This window comes from Salmo trutta, chromosome 16 (assembly GCF_901001165.1).
Source record: "Salmo trutta chromosome 16, fSalTru1.1, whole genome shotgun sequence".
Lineage (NCBI taxonomy): Eukaryota > Metazoa > Chordata > Actinopteri > Salmoniformes > Salmonidae > Salmo > Salmo trutta.
In genome coordinates, this window is record NC_042972.1 from 58259580 (window position 1) to 58274746 (window position 15167).

At 42.3% G+C, this 15167-nt stretch overlaps 1 protein-coding gene across 1 annotated transcript in view; it reads right to left on the bottom strand.

Moving 5' to 3' along the window:
• Positions 1–15167, bottom strand: part of fer1l4 (fer-1 like family member 4) — a 98875-nt gene that overhangs the window by 72139 nt on the left and 11569 nt on the right. Inside the window, exons 4-13 of the mRNA XM_029695094.1 lie at positions 8675–8774; positions 8407–8501; positions 8167–8208; positions 7770–7937; positions 7611–7671; positions 7082–7213; positions 6123–6185; positions 5804–5888; positions 5419–5581; positions 3559–3742 (exon numbers count right to left, since the gene is read on the bottom strand). Of these exons, the coding sequence (XP_029550954.1) occupies positions 3559–3742; positions 5419–5581; positions 5804–5888; positions 6123–6185; positions 7082–7213; positions 7611–7671; positions 7770–7937; positions 8167–8208; positions 8407–8501; positions 8675–8774 (1093 nt within the window). The remainder of the gene's footprint in view (positions 1–3558; positions 3743–5418; positions 5582–5803; positions 5889–6122; positions 6186–7081; positions 7214–7610; positions 7672–7769; positions 7938–8166; positions 8209–8406; positions 8502–8674; positions 8775–15167) is intronic.

A 15167-nucleotide genomic window follows, 5' to 3' on the forward strand; every position in this document is an offset into this window, starting at 1 on the left:
AATTCACATACTGTAGGTCTTACAGTTAAATTATAAAAATCAGGCTAATTTCATTTTAGATAAAGGTTAATTATTTGATTTAAAAAACTCCCAAAAGCCGGAGAGCGGTTTAGTGCTATTGTAATTCTATCCCTATTCTTACAGTACATCAAGAGAAGGAATGCAGTAAAGGAAATATAGGGCTGTGCCGTGATGTGAATGAGGTGACAAGGCAGCCACGGTGACACACTCCATTTGTTTGGAAACAGTGGTGTGTTTGCCATTACCTAACCAGGAAAGACAGAGTGTACTGTACAAATAAAGGGACCACAACCCAGTAAACAAATAATGGGTGTATTGTAAGAGTGAGTGTTGTTGGGAGTTAAGGCATAGAAACACACAAGCATATCACAGGGAGGACATGGATGGCTTATACGAGACCAGGCGGGTATAGGTGAGAGGAACTCAAATAAGGAAGAGACATCCCATATTAAAAAATATTACAGTTTAGTATATAATACCCCTATACTTACTAGAGAAGTATGTAGTATACTGTAGAATACTATACTACACACTGTAGTGTCCCTCGTTCATGTGTAGTACTTACTATTGACAAATTGGATCCTGGTCTGCTTAAGTGTGCAACGCCCATCAATGTTGGCTCAATAACCCACATTTTTTATTTTACATTGTTATCAAGAAATATTCCAAAAGTATGGAAATCAGCTCTTGTGCTGCGACTCCATTATGTTTAATTAGGCATCCCAGTTAAGAACAAGTTCTTATTTACAATGAAAGCCTACCCCGGCCAAACCCTAATCCGGACGACGCTGGGCCAATTGTGCGCAGCCCTATGAGACTCCAATCATGTCCGGGAGTGATACAGCCTGGAATTGAATCAGGGTCTATAGTGACGCCTCTAGCACTGAGATGCAGTGCCTCAGACTGCTGCGCCACTCGGGGCCCTAATTATAGCCCCATTTCAAGGCTTCGTTGTCTAGCTAAGATTCTTGAATCCTTGGTAAATGTACAAGTTTTCTCTTTTTTATCTGAGAAATTTATTTTGAATGTAAACCAATCATGGTTTAGGCATTGGGCATAGCACTATTACAGCAATCACTTTAGTTGTTAATGATCTTGTCAATGCTTTAGGCACTAAAATTAAATGTGCTTCTTTGTTTGTGGACCTGTCAAAATGTTATACTGTTTAACATTTTATTAAATAAGTTGTCCTCGATAGGCCTGAGCTCCAACACATGTTAATGGTTTCATGATTATCTTAGTGACAGAACTCACGCCATCGTGATTGATGGGGTTAAAGGAAAACTCCACCCAAAACAATCTTTTGCTATTTCTTTTGAAAACTTGATTGCTGACAAGCTAAACATTTTGGGACTATGTCAACAATGGACTAATGAAACAAATACCAAAAGATCGTTTTGGGTGGAATTTTCCTTTAAGTCCGAATTTCTTGAAGTACGTAAAGGTGTTTCGTGGCGTTGAAACTAGGACTTCTTCTTTTCATTTTTTATATAAATGCTATTGGTCAATCAAAATGTAATTGAACCTATATGCAGATGATACTATTATGTACGCAATTTCCCCAACTGCTGACCTGGCTGTGACAAGACTACAGTCCGATTTTGCAGTTGTGCAGGAAGCCCTTACTGATTTGAAACTCGTACTTAATATGTGCAAAACAAATACGTTGTTTTCAAGGTCATGTAAGACTGTCTCAGCTGGATTACATCTTTACTCATCGGATGGTTCTTTAATCGAACGAGTCCCTGCATACAAATGCCTTGGTATGTAGATTGACAATGATTTATTGTTTAAAAACACACGACTGAGCTTGTTTAGAAACTAAGATTTAAAGTGGCTTTTTTTTTTTACAGAAACAGATGTCTCTCTCCAGTCAGCAGGAAGCAGATTGTGCAGTCAATCTTTCTACCTGGTCTTGATTATGGTGATACTATTTATCGAAGTGCAGCTGCTTTTAATCTTAAACCCTTGGATGCACTTTTATCACAGGAAACAGTTGTAGCCTAGTGGTTAGAGCGTTGGGCCAGTAACCGAAAGTTTGCTAGATCGAATCCCTGAGCTGACAAGGTAAAAATCTGTTCTCCCCCTGAATAAGGCAGTTAACCCACTGTTCCTAGGCCATCATTGTAAATAAGAATTTGTTCTTAACTGATTTGCCTAGTTAAATAAAACATTTACTCCCTGTCAAAATAAAGGTTAAATAAAAAATACAAAAATAAAAACTATAGAATGTTGCAGTATATTGTAGAATATCCACACAAAAAATCACTGTAGTATATACTACAGTAATGTCCATAACCTACTTACAGGTACACTAGACTACTTACACTATAGTATATACTCCCTCACTAGCTTTAAGCACCAGCTGTCAGAGCAGCTCACAGATCACTGCACCTGTACATAGCCCATCTATAATATAGCCCAAACAACTACCTCTTCCCCTACTGTATTTATTTATTTACTTATTTATTTTGCTCCTTTGCACCCCATTATTTCTATTTCTACTTTGCACTTTCTTCCACTACAAATCTACCATTCCAGTGTTTTACTTGCTATATTGGATTTACTTTGCCACCATGGCCTTTTTTTGCCTTTACCTCCCTTATGTCACCTCATTTGCTCACATTGTACATAGACTTATTTTTCTACTGTATTATTGATTGTATGTTGATTGTATGTAGTCCCGTGTGGCTCAGTTGGTAGAGCATGGTGTTTGCAACACCAGGGTTGTGGGTTCGATTCCCACGGGGGACCAGTACGGAACAAAACATTTATGAAATGTATGCATTCACTACTGTAAGTCGCTCTGGATAAGAGCGTCTGCTAAATGACGTAAATGTGTGTTTGTTTATTCCATGTGTAACTCTGTGTTGTTGTATGTGTCGAACTGCTTTGCTTTATCTTGGCCAGGTAGCAATTGTAAATGAGAACTTGTTCTCAACTTGCCTACCTGGTTAAATAAAGGTGAAATAAAATAAAAAATAAATAAAAAGTTATTTTATTTCTTTTTTCATTTATTTAATAATTATTTATACTATAGTTAACTGTTAACTTAACTGTAAGTACTACAGTATACTACAAAAACACTACATTAATTACTATAGTATATATAAACACTACAGTACAGCAAAAACAGTACAGTGAATACTTAAATACAGGGCTCATCTGCAAAATAGGCCATGACTCCCTGGTTAAATAAAGGTTAAATAAAAATAATTGTATACTACAGTATTTAGTCATGTGAACTGGCACAACAAAGAAAACCCTGCACTAATGACTGAATACACAAAACCAACAAAACCATTTTATAGACTATTGTTATATGAATGCGACCGAAATTGGTTTGATATACCTTATTTCTAGCATATATCCAACAGATTGGGGTCAATTCCATTTAAATTCAGTCAATTCAGGAAGTAAATTTTCCTCATGACGAAAATGGAATTGGAATTTCCGTTTAATTCCTGAATTGACTGAATTTAAATGGAATTGATCAAAACCTTGTTATTCAACATCTAAAAGAACCTGCACCTGTACCTGTTGGCCTGCGAATGTGACCTGCACGTAAGGGTCAATGAAGACCTTTTTGTCCCCCATCATCTTAGAGAGGCTACCCAGGAAGCCAGCGCTCATACTGGGTAAACCTTCTGCCTTGTAGATCTTCACCAGGAACTTAGCCCAGGGCCTCTCCATTGGCATTCTCTTGGGCAAGAGCAGGTTCCTACACAGAGAGGAAAGCAACATGAGCCCAATTTCAATTCAAATCAATACAACTTAACTTATCCCCTCAGGGGCAATTAAGAAAGGCAAATCCAGGAATAGTGAGCAGTTAAAGCTTTCCTACATCAATATTTTTTTTGAATGAATGAATGAACAATACGGGCAGAAGAAAAATAAAATGGGAAATCAGCCAATGAATTCAAGTAATAAACACAGGAAAAAAAGGAAACATCCCTTTTTCAGGACCCTGTCTTTCAAAGATAATTCGTAAAAATCAGAATAACTTCACAGATCTTCATTGTAAAGGGTTTAATCACTGTTCCCATGCTTGTTCAATGAACCATAAACAATTAATGAACATGCACCTGTAGAACGGTCACTAAGACACTAACAGCTTACAGACGGTAGGCAATTAAGGTCACAGTTATGAAAACTTAGGACACGAAAGAGGCCTTTCTGCTGACTCTGAAAAACACCAAAAGAAAGATGCCCACGGTCCCTGCTCATCTGCGTGAACGTGCCTTAGGCATGCTGCAAGGAGGCATGAGGACTGCAGATGTAGCCAGGGCAATAAAATGCAATGTCCGTACTGTGAGCCGCCTAAGACAGCGCTACAGGGAGACAGTACGGACAGCTGATCGTCCTCGCAGTGGCAGACCACGTGTAACAACACCTACACAGGATCGGTACATCCGAACATCACACCTACGGGACAGGTACAGGATGGCAACAACAACTGCCCGAGTTACACCAGGAGGAACGCACAATCCCTCCATCAGTGCTCAGACTGTCCGCAATAGGCTGAGAGAGGCTGGACGGAGGGCTTGTAGGCCTGTTGTAAGGCAGGTCCTCACCAGACATCAACGTCGCCTACGGGTACAAACCCACCGTCGCTGGACCAGACAGGACTGGCAAAAAGTGCTCTTCACTGACGAGTCGTGGTTTTGTCTCACCAGGGGTGATGGTCGAATTCGCATTTATTGTTAAAGGAATGAGCGTTACACCGAGGCCTGTACTCTGGAGCGGGATCGATTTGGAGGTGGAGGGTCCGTCATGGTCTGGGGCGGTGTGTCACAGCATCATCGGACTGAGCTTGTTGTCATTGCAGGCAATCTCAACGCTGTGCGTTACAGGTAAGACATCCTCCTCCCTCATGTGGTACCCTTCCTGCAGGCTCATCCTGACAAGACCCTCCAGCATGACAATGCCACCAGCCATACTGCTCGTTCTGTGCGTGATTTCCTGCAAGACAGGAATGTCAGTGTTCTGCCATGGCCAGCGAAGAGCCCGGAGAGCCCTCATGCAGTCCACGAGGAGGAGATGCACTGCAGTACTTAATGCAGCTGGTGGCCACACCAGATACTGACTGTTACTTTTGATTTTGACCCCCCCCTTTCCCTTTGTTCAGGGACACATTCCATTTCTGTTAGTCACATGTCTGTGGAACTTGTTCAGTTTATGTCTCAGTTGTTGAATCTTGTTATGTTCATAAAAATATTTACACATGTTAAGTTTGCTGAAAATAAACGCAGTTGACAGTGAGAGGACGTTTCTTTTTTTGCTGAGTTTAGCTTAAAGTGAGTTATAAACACCACCCACCAAGGAGTAGTCTACATGGCTAATAAAATGTTAAGCATTTTTCTTAGGAGGTTCCTTCAAGAAAAAGCTATGACTTACGTCTCAATGTCATTGTTCTGACTGCCTAAAGGAGGCAAACTGGGCATTCCCATTGCGTCTCCTTTCATCACAACACTCAAGGTGCACTTCACGAAACCTTTTATCCCTGCCCGGGTGTCACTGGGATCAGTAAGGGGAGCCCATTTCTGGTAGAACCTGTGATCTGTTGTGACAGAAAGAGATACTTCTTTATGAGTACAAAAATACAAGGCTGATATTTCTATTGAATAGTGATGTCAAAATGAATGACTATCCCAACTCCCTAAAATTACAATATTGAAAGAATAAGGACTATTCCCTTTAAATCATAGTCTTATCAGGGCACCAAAGAGTTTATCTTCCCTTTTATACATGCTTCCAAGTTTTTGTGTCATATCCTGTTTACCTTGCTGACTGTAGACAGTGCTGATGTCAATTTTGAAGGTGCCGATAAGTGTCATCATAAATCCCAGCATCTTTTTGTGAACAACCTATGTGTTAAAACAAAGGCTCAGTATATCCAAGGATAACATTACATTATCTTAACTGATTCAGTGAGCCCAGGACATTATGTATCACACCCCATGATCGTGTGGTTCCAGTGTGAAAATGCTGCTTCAGGACAAAGATACCTCCTTTCACTTTACACTGATATATATTGAATCAAATTATGATTATCAAAAATGTCAAGTCCAGACATACAACTAACTATTTTTACAACTTACCGTTATCTCAATAACTTTATCAAACAGAACATCTTGTGTCTCCTGGAACTCAAACATGAAGTTCTGAGAGAGGAAAGAAACATTGAAGTAACGTGTTGGGAATTGAAACCTTACGTAAAGTCTATTGGATACCTCCACATATAAAGTAAATTATCTTATTCGATTACACTCAACATCATATGTATTTGGACAGTGAAGCAAACATTTTTTATTTGTCTCTATACTCCAGCATTTTGGATTTGAGATCAAATGTTGCATACGAGGGTATTATTTGAGGGTATTTTCATACATATCGGTTTTACTGTTTAGAAATGAAAGCATTATCTAGTCCCCCCATTTGAAGAAGTCATAAGTATTTGGATAAATTCACTTATGCATTTGCAATTTGTTTTAGTTGTGTTTTGGGTTATGTTTTTCCCAATAGGAGCTGATCGGTGAATAATGTTTGGTAGATAAGATGTTTCTGAACACAAATTAATCCTGATAATGTCATGATTAAGAAAAATCATGAATGAATCATGAATAATGATGACAGGGGAGTTTAGCATTTTTGGGGGGGTATGTGAATTTGTGCCTATGTAACTTTCTCACTCATCATTATTCACAGTTCATTCATGGTTATCCATAATCATGGTAGCACTAGTATCCAAATTAATTTAAAAGTGTTCACAAACATCTTCTATTCTTACTTACAATAAAAGTGACTCCAAAATGGCACAATACATTATTCACCATTCAGTTCCTATTGAGCAAAACATTATCTGGTGAAAAAGATATGCATGAAAATACCCTCAAATAAAAGGTGACATTCTGAAATGTCGCCTCATATGAAATATTTGATTTCACATACAAAATGCTGGAGTATAAAGACACATTTAACATTTTAGCTTGCCCGTCCAAATACAAATGGTGTTGAGTGTATATTCTATACCCCTGAGACTCAGGGTTAAATAGCCCACCTCATTGTAGAATGGACAGTTGGTGGACTTCTGTGTAGCAGTTTTCTTCTTCACTTCTCCCACTCTGATGTACACGGCTGGGTTTATGTTCACGCCCACCAGTTTCTGGGCCTCCAATACATTCACATTAACCTGAGAGAAAGAGCAAAAGAGACTTTAAGATGCTGGTCTTGAATTAAGTTTTTCATGGGACAAATAATGGTGTGATCATAAAGATTAGATGGACCCAACTTTGTCCCGCTTTAAATTAAGTGCAATTTATGAAGGCCTTATCAAGCATTAATAAAGGCTTCAAAATCACTATATTATTGTGTCACAAATCATCTAGGACTGTATGTCATGCTCTATCAAGGATTCATAAATGTGCCATAACTGTGTGACATAACCACCAATGTCAAATGTGACATGACCCACTATGTCAAATATTACATAAACCAGTGCTTTTTAATGGGTGACATAAGCATCTCTTAATAATGGTGTTTGGGGAAACTTGTCCTTTGCCTTCTCCTCCATAGCTTTCATCACTCACCTGGAAGCTCTGTACTCGGGGTGTGGCAGCAAGCACATGCTTTGAAAGAGGTCTGCAACGACTAAAAACACAGACAACTCAGCATAAAAATATAAACATTTTCAACGTAAACTACTGTGTCTAAAAATCCCTCTACAGAAACAAGAGGGGAAAAAACACCTTAAAATGGGAGTGAACATTATGTTGGCAGACTCCATGTCTGATATATCATAATCGTCATCATCCTCGTCATCGTCTTCATCATCCTCGTCCCCGGTTTTGACCAGACCACGCCCTAATTTCCTGGTCTCTCGGTCGAGTTTCTCGGGTCGCAGACTCTGCTTTAACCTGAGAGTCAGAGTATCATCATTTGGATCATTGTCATATGAAATACAATAAGAAATACAAATACAGGTGTCTGGACAAATGAACAAAATGTCTAAACTTGAGAAATCGTTCACAGAAACTTTCCATATGACTAGAGTTCACTGAATGTGATCTTATCTCAGAATGGCATCAATCAATCCAATTTGAGCACTCCTCAATAACAATCTCAATTACAGTGTCTAGGACTTACCTAGGCTCAGCAAAACCTGAGTTTCTGATAACATAACCTGAGCTGAGAAAGGGGGAAAGGAGAGAAAATGAGAAGAGAGTTTGATATGGGACTTGAAGATTTTTTAAATATAATGATATATTAATTCATCAACATTAGGAAGAACATAACGACGTCGGTGAGCATGCAATCTGTTATCAGGTGTAGACAAATATGATGGATGAAATGGTGCAGTATTCTACATACTATTCTTTCACTCACTCATCATTGTCTTCCACATTGAGGAATTCCTCACCCTCCCATCCACCGGCAGCACCTTGCACAGGGTGGTATCGTACGTCCAGCTCAATGTATATCTGAACATATGAAGTATATTAAAAAAGTGCCTTTATAGATAAATAAACCTGTGTGTGTTGTGCATGTGTGTACCAGGATCATACGTTTCAAAAATGCATTCCACAGTGAAGTGGAGGTTCATTCTCGGTATCCTCCCTGCAGAAGCCTCCACTGGTGTATATGTTTGACTTACATTTGTCTGGCTGTGGTTGCTGTCTGTCAGTGGCTCTCGGAGTATCAGTCTCCCAGAGGTCACCACATGCTGGAGACTGATGATTAATTTACCCAGGAGCCTGAGGGAGACATCACGGTCAAACAGCTTTGGACCACCCCTCCATATATGCATATTATATATATCAATTGAATTAAACATTAGATTAAATTCAGCATTTGTCTTTTGTTGGGATTTATTTTTCCCCTCAGTGAAGAAAGGTTGGTCACAAACTCTACATACAGTAAGGTTGACAGGTTGGACTGCGGAGAGGTTTACTTGTGTGAGGAGGTGCTGGACAAAAAGCTGGTTACTCCACCTTAAAACTCTCCTCCTGTCCATATAGATGTGTAAAGTGCGTGCTGGACAAAAACGATAGAGCTGTTCTTCCTCCAGAGAGGAGAAAGGCAGTGGGTGAAAAGCATTCTAATCTGAAGCAATTGTAGGACAGGCTGTAGGGTAACCTTAGATAACCCCAGGGCAAATTGCAGGCACGAGTGATGAACTGCATACAGCTCACACACTTCTTGATTTGCAGAAGTAAGGGCAAGTAGCAAAACAGTTTTGAAAGAGAGGCACTCACGCTTTCCATCGGCTCTAAAGGCTGCTGTGAAATACTGTAGCTTACAGCACAATAGACAGGGGTGTGTGCTTAGTCCCTTCCTGTACTGCTGTACACCCTGTTCACACATGACTGCGTGGCCAAGCACGACTCCAATATCATCATTAAGTTTGCTGACAACACAACGGTGGTAGGCCTGATCACCGACAACGATGAGACAGCCTATAGGGAGGAGGTCAGAGACCTGGCAGTGTGGTGCCAGGACAACAACCTCTCCCTCAATGTGATCAAGACAAAGGAAATGATCATGGACTACAGGAAAAGGAGGGTCAAACACGCCCCCATTCTCATCGATAGGGCTGTAGTGGAGCAGGTTGAGTGTTTCAAGTACCTTGGCGTCCACATCACCAACAAACTATCATGGTCCAAACACACCAAGACAGTCGTGAAGAGGGCACGACAACACCTATTCCCCCTCAGAAGACTTAAAATATTTGGCATGGGATCTCAGATCCTCAAAAAGTTATACAGCTGCACCATCGAGAGCATCCTGACTGGTTGCATCACTGCCTGGTATGGCAACTGCTCTACCTCTGACTGCAAGGCACTACAGAGGGCAGTGCGTACGGCCCAGTACATTACCGTGGCCAAGGCTCCTGCCATCCAGGACCTCTGTACCAGGTGGTGTCAGATTAAGGCCCTAAAAATTGTCATAGACTCCGGTCACCCAAGTCATAGACTGTTCTCTCCGCTACCGCATGGCAAGCGCTACCAGAGCGCGAAGTCTCGGTCCAAAAGGCTCCTTAACAGCTTCTACCCCGAAGCCATAGACTACTGAACAGCTAATCAAATGGCTATCCGGACTATTTGCATTGACCCTCCCCCTATTTTTACGCTGCTGCTACTACTCGCTGTTTATTATCTACAGTTGAAGTCGGAAGTTTACATACACCTTAGCCAAATACATTTAAACATTAGCCTATCTGAAGCTTCTAAAGCCATGACATCATTTTCTGGAATTTTCCAAGCTGTTTAAAGGCACAGCCAACTTAATGTATGTAAACTTCTGACCCACTGGAATTGTGATACAGTGAATTATAAGTGAAATAATCTGTCTGTAAACAATTGTTGGAAAAATTACTTGTGTCATGCACAAAGTAGATGTCCTAACTAACTTGCCAAAACTATAGTTTGTTAACAAGAAATTGGTGGAGTGGTTGATAAATGAGTTTTAATGAATCCAACCTAAGTGTATGTAAACTTCTGACTTCAACCTGTATACATAGTCACTTTACCCCTACCTACATGTACATATTACCTCAATTACCTCGACTAACCCATAACCCCGCAAATTGACTTGATCACTTTAGTTTTTCCACAGATTGTTACGTTAAAGCCTTATTCTAAAATTGATTAAATTGTATATTTTCCTCATCAGTCTACACACAATACCATAATGACAAAAGAAAAACAGGTTTTTATAAATTTTAAAATATTTATTAGAAAATAAAAAATAAAATATCACATTTACATAAGTATTCAGACCCTTTACTCAGTACTTTGATGAAGCACCTTTGGCAGTGATTACAGCATTGAGTCTTCTTGGGTATGACGCTACATGCTTGGAACACCTGTATTTGGGAAGTTTCTCCCATTCTTCTCTGCAGATCCTCTCAAGCTCTGTCAGGTTGGATGGGGAGCGTTACTGCACAGCTATTTTCAGGTCTCTCCAGAGATGTGCGATCGGGTTCAAGTCCGGGCTCTTGCTGGGCCACTCAAGAACATTGAGACTTGTCCCGAAGCCACACCTGCATTGTCTTGGCTGTGTGCTTAGGGTCATTGTCCTGTTGGAAGGAGAACTTTTGCCCTAGGCTGAGGTCCTGAGCGCTCTGGAGCAGGTTTTCATCAAGGAACTCTCTGTACTTTGCTCCGTTCATCTTTGCCTTGATCCTGACTAGTCTCCCAGTCCCTGCCACTGAAAAACATCCCCACAGCATGATGCTGCCACCACCATACTTCACAGTAGGGATGGTGTCAGGTTTCCTCCAGATGTGACGCTTGGCAGACGTGACCAGAGAATCTTGTTTCGCATGGTTTGAGAGTCTTAAGGTGTTTTTTGGCAAAGTCCAAGTGGGCTGTCATGTGCCTTTTACTGTGGATTGGCCTCCGTCTGGCCAATCTACCTTAAATGCTTGATTGGTGGAGTGCTGGAGGTATGGTTGTCCTTCTGGAAATTTCTCCCATCTCCACAGAGGATCTCCAGAGCTCTGTCAGAGTGACCATCAGGTTCTTGGTCACCTCCCTCTTGGTGGTTCCAAACTTCTTCCATTTAAGAATGATGGAGGCCACTGTGTTCTTGGGAACCTTCAGTGATGCAGACATTTCTTTGGTACCCCAGATCTGTGCCTCGACACGATCCTGTCTCTGAGCTCTACGGACAATTCCTTCGACCTCGTGGCTTGGTTTTTGTTCTGACATGCACTGTCAACTGTGGGACCTTATATAGACAGGTGTGTGCCTTTCCAAATCATGTCCAATCAATTTAATTTACCACCGATGGACTCCAATCAAGTTGTGGAAAATTCTCAAGGATGATCAATGGAAACAGGATGCACCTGAGCTCAGTTCGAGTCTCATAGCAAATGGTCTGAATACTTTTGTAAATAAGGTATCTGTTTTTTATTTTTAATACATTTGCTAAAATAAAAAACTGTTTTCGCTTTGTCATTATGGGGTATTGTGTGTAGATTGATTAAGATCTTTCTTTATTTTATCAATTTTAGAATAAGGCTGAAATGTAACAAAATCTGGAAAAAGTCAAGGGGTCTGAATATTTTCCGAATGCTTTATATATAGCTCATTATTGTTATTTTATTGTGTTACATTTTTTTTACTTTAGTTTATTTAGTAAATATTTTCTTAACTCTTATTTTTCTTAAAACTGCATTGTTGGTAATGGGCTTGTAAGTAAGCATTTCACGGTAAGGTCTACTACACCTGTTGTATTCGGCTTGGGGTCCCATGGCGGGACTAAAGGCTTTAAAACTGAGCATAAACGATGCACACCCTTCATAAAATGACATACAAGTGGATGTTTTTCTCCTGTATTGTTTTGTAAAAAGCATATCACTTCGGATACACAGCACTTATTGTCATACAGTGAACATGTGGAAGGGGCCCTGGCACCCGCAACAACCTTAAGTGGCAGGCCTGTCGCATTTAGATTCATCCATTCACGGGCCAGGCCCAGAGGGCTAGCCGATCTGGATGAGGATGGAAGATTTATCCAGTAGAAAATGGGTGGTTTAATGGCGAACTGAACCCTGCATCCCCTCGCAATCGTGGATAGTGCACAGGGATGAACTGCACGTGCGCATCAATTCTCCCTTTTGGCAGTGAGCTGTCCACAAGCCTGATGACAGAGATGGTGTGCTCCGACACTCTGGTGGCGTTCTAGAGATTCACCCTCTACATTTAAATAACTTGGCCCTGTGCCCTTGGAGTAGGAACAGTGCTTGGTGACAACTGTGATGTTAGCCCAGCTAGTGTTAGCCTGGGGCTATTTTAACATGCCCTTACCCATGGGCTTGAGCGTGGTAACACACAGCGTTTAATTTAGCTGAGCTAGCAGTATTTAGCTAGCTGTCAGCAGTCTGAGCTCTTTTATTCAATACATATCCGAACTAGAGCAGCCCTTGACAGGGACTCTGTTGGTTAAAAAAAGTTGTAGACTTTTTCCTCTAGCAGCACACTACAATGCGAGCAAGATTCAGGGTTATCGAACAAGACTTGGCCCTGCTCAACCCCCAGACATGAAATACAAAGGGGATATGAATCCTTGTCTGAAATCAAAGACCTGCATGAGCACGGACGAGGTGCGGGGTCCTTAGCCTTGTTAGAGTCGACTTGTGAATGAGGTGAGGGTAGCCATATCCAGGGAGAAAGTTTGGTAGCTTTGTAAGCTAGCTGACATTAGCTGTGTGTAGACTAACCAGTGAATGGTTAGTGAGGGAGGCCCTGCTCTCTCGCTTCCCCAGTTGTTTAGTTAATTTTCATTCCAATCTCCTTTGCATTAGCGTAGCCTCTCCTGTAGCCTGTCAACCATGTGTCTGTCTATCCCTGTTCTCTCCTCTCTGCACAGGCCACACAAACGCTTCACACCGCGTGGCCGCTGCCACTCTAACGTGGTGGTCCCAGCGCGCACGACCCACGTGGAGTTCCAGGTCTCCGGCAGCCTCTGGAACTGCCGGTATGCGGCCAACAAGGCAGAGTTCATCTCAGCCTATGCTACCCTCCAGACCCTCGACTTCTTGGCGCTGACGGAAACATGGATTACCACAGAAAACACTGCTACTCCTACTGCTCTCTCCTCGTCTGACCACGTGTTCTCGCATACCCCGAGAGCATCTGGTCAGCGGGGTGGTGGCACTGGAATCCTCATCTCTCCCAAGTGGACATTCTCTCTTTCTCCCCTGACCCATCTGTCTATCTCCTCCTTTGAATTCCATGCTGTGAATGTCACTAGCCCATTCAAGCTTAACATCCTTATCATTTATCGCCCTCCAGGTTCCCTTGGAGAGTTCATCAATGAGCTTGACGACTTGATAAGTTCCTTTCCTGAGGATGGCTCACCCCTCACAGTTCTGGGTGACGTTAACCTCCCTACGTCTACCTTTGACTCATTTCTCTCTGCCTCCTTCTTTCCACTCCTCTCCTCTTTTGACCTCACCCTCTCACCGTCCCCCCTACTCACAAGGCAGGCAATACGCTTGACCTCATCTTTACTAGATGCTGTTCTCTACTAATCTCACTGCAACTCCCCTCCAAGTCTCCGACCACTACCTTGTATCCTTTTCCCTCTCACTCTCCTCCAACACTACTCACTCTGCCCCTACTCAGATGGTATTGCACCGTCGCAACCTTCGCTCTCTCTCTCCTGCTACTCTCTCCTCTTCCATCCTATCATCTCTTCCCTCTGCTCAATCCTTCTCCAACCAATCCCCTGATTCTGCTTCCTCAACCCTCCTCTCTTCCCCTTCTGCATCCTTTGACTCTCTATGTCCCCTATCCTCCCGGCCGGCTCGGTCCTCACCTCCTGCTCCGTGGCTTGACAACTCATTGCGAGCTCACAGAACAGGGCTCCGGGCAGCCGAGCGGAAATGGAGGAAAACTAGCCTCCCTGCGGACCTGGCATCTTTTCACTCCCTCCTCTCTACATTTTCTTCCTCTGTTTCTGCTGCTAAAGCCACTTTCTACCACTCTAAATTCCAAGCATCTGCCTCTAACCCTAGGAAGCTCTTTGCCACCTTCTCCTCCCTCATGAATCCTTCTCCCCCTCCCCCCCTCCTCGGATGACTTCGTCAACCATTTTGAAAAGAAGGTTGATGACATCCGATCCTCGTTTGTTAAGTCAAACGACACTGCTGGTCCTGCTCACATTGCCCTACCCTATGCTTTGACCTCTTTCTCCCATCTCTCTCCAGATTAAATCTTGCGACTTGTGATGGCCGGCCGCCCAACAACCTGCCCGCTTGACCCTATCCCCTCCTCTCTTCTCCAGACCATTTCCGGAGACCTTCTCCCCTACCTCACCTCGCTCATCAACTCATCCTTGACCGCTGGCTACGTCCCTTCCATCTTCAAGAGAGCGAGAGTTGCACCCCTTCTCAAAAAACCTACACTCGATCCCTCCGATGTCAACAACTACAGACCAGTATCCCTTCTTTCTTTTCTCTCCAAAACTCTTGAGCGTGCCGTCCTTGGCCAGCTCTCTTGCTATCTCTCTCAGAATGACCTTCTTGATCCAAATCAGTCAGGTTTCAAGACTGGTCATTCAACTGAGACTGCTCTTCTCTGTGTCACAGAGGCTCTCCTCACTGCTAAAGCTAACTCTCTCTCCTCTGCTCTCATCCT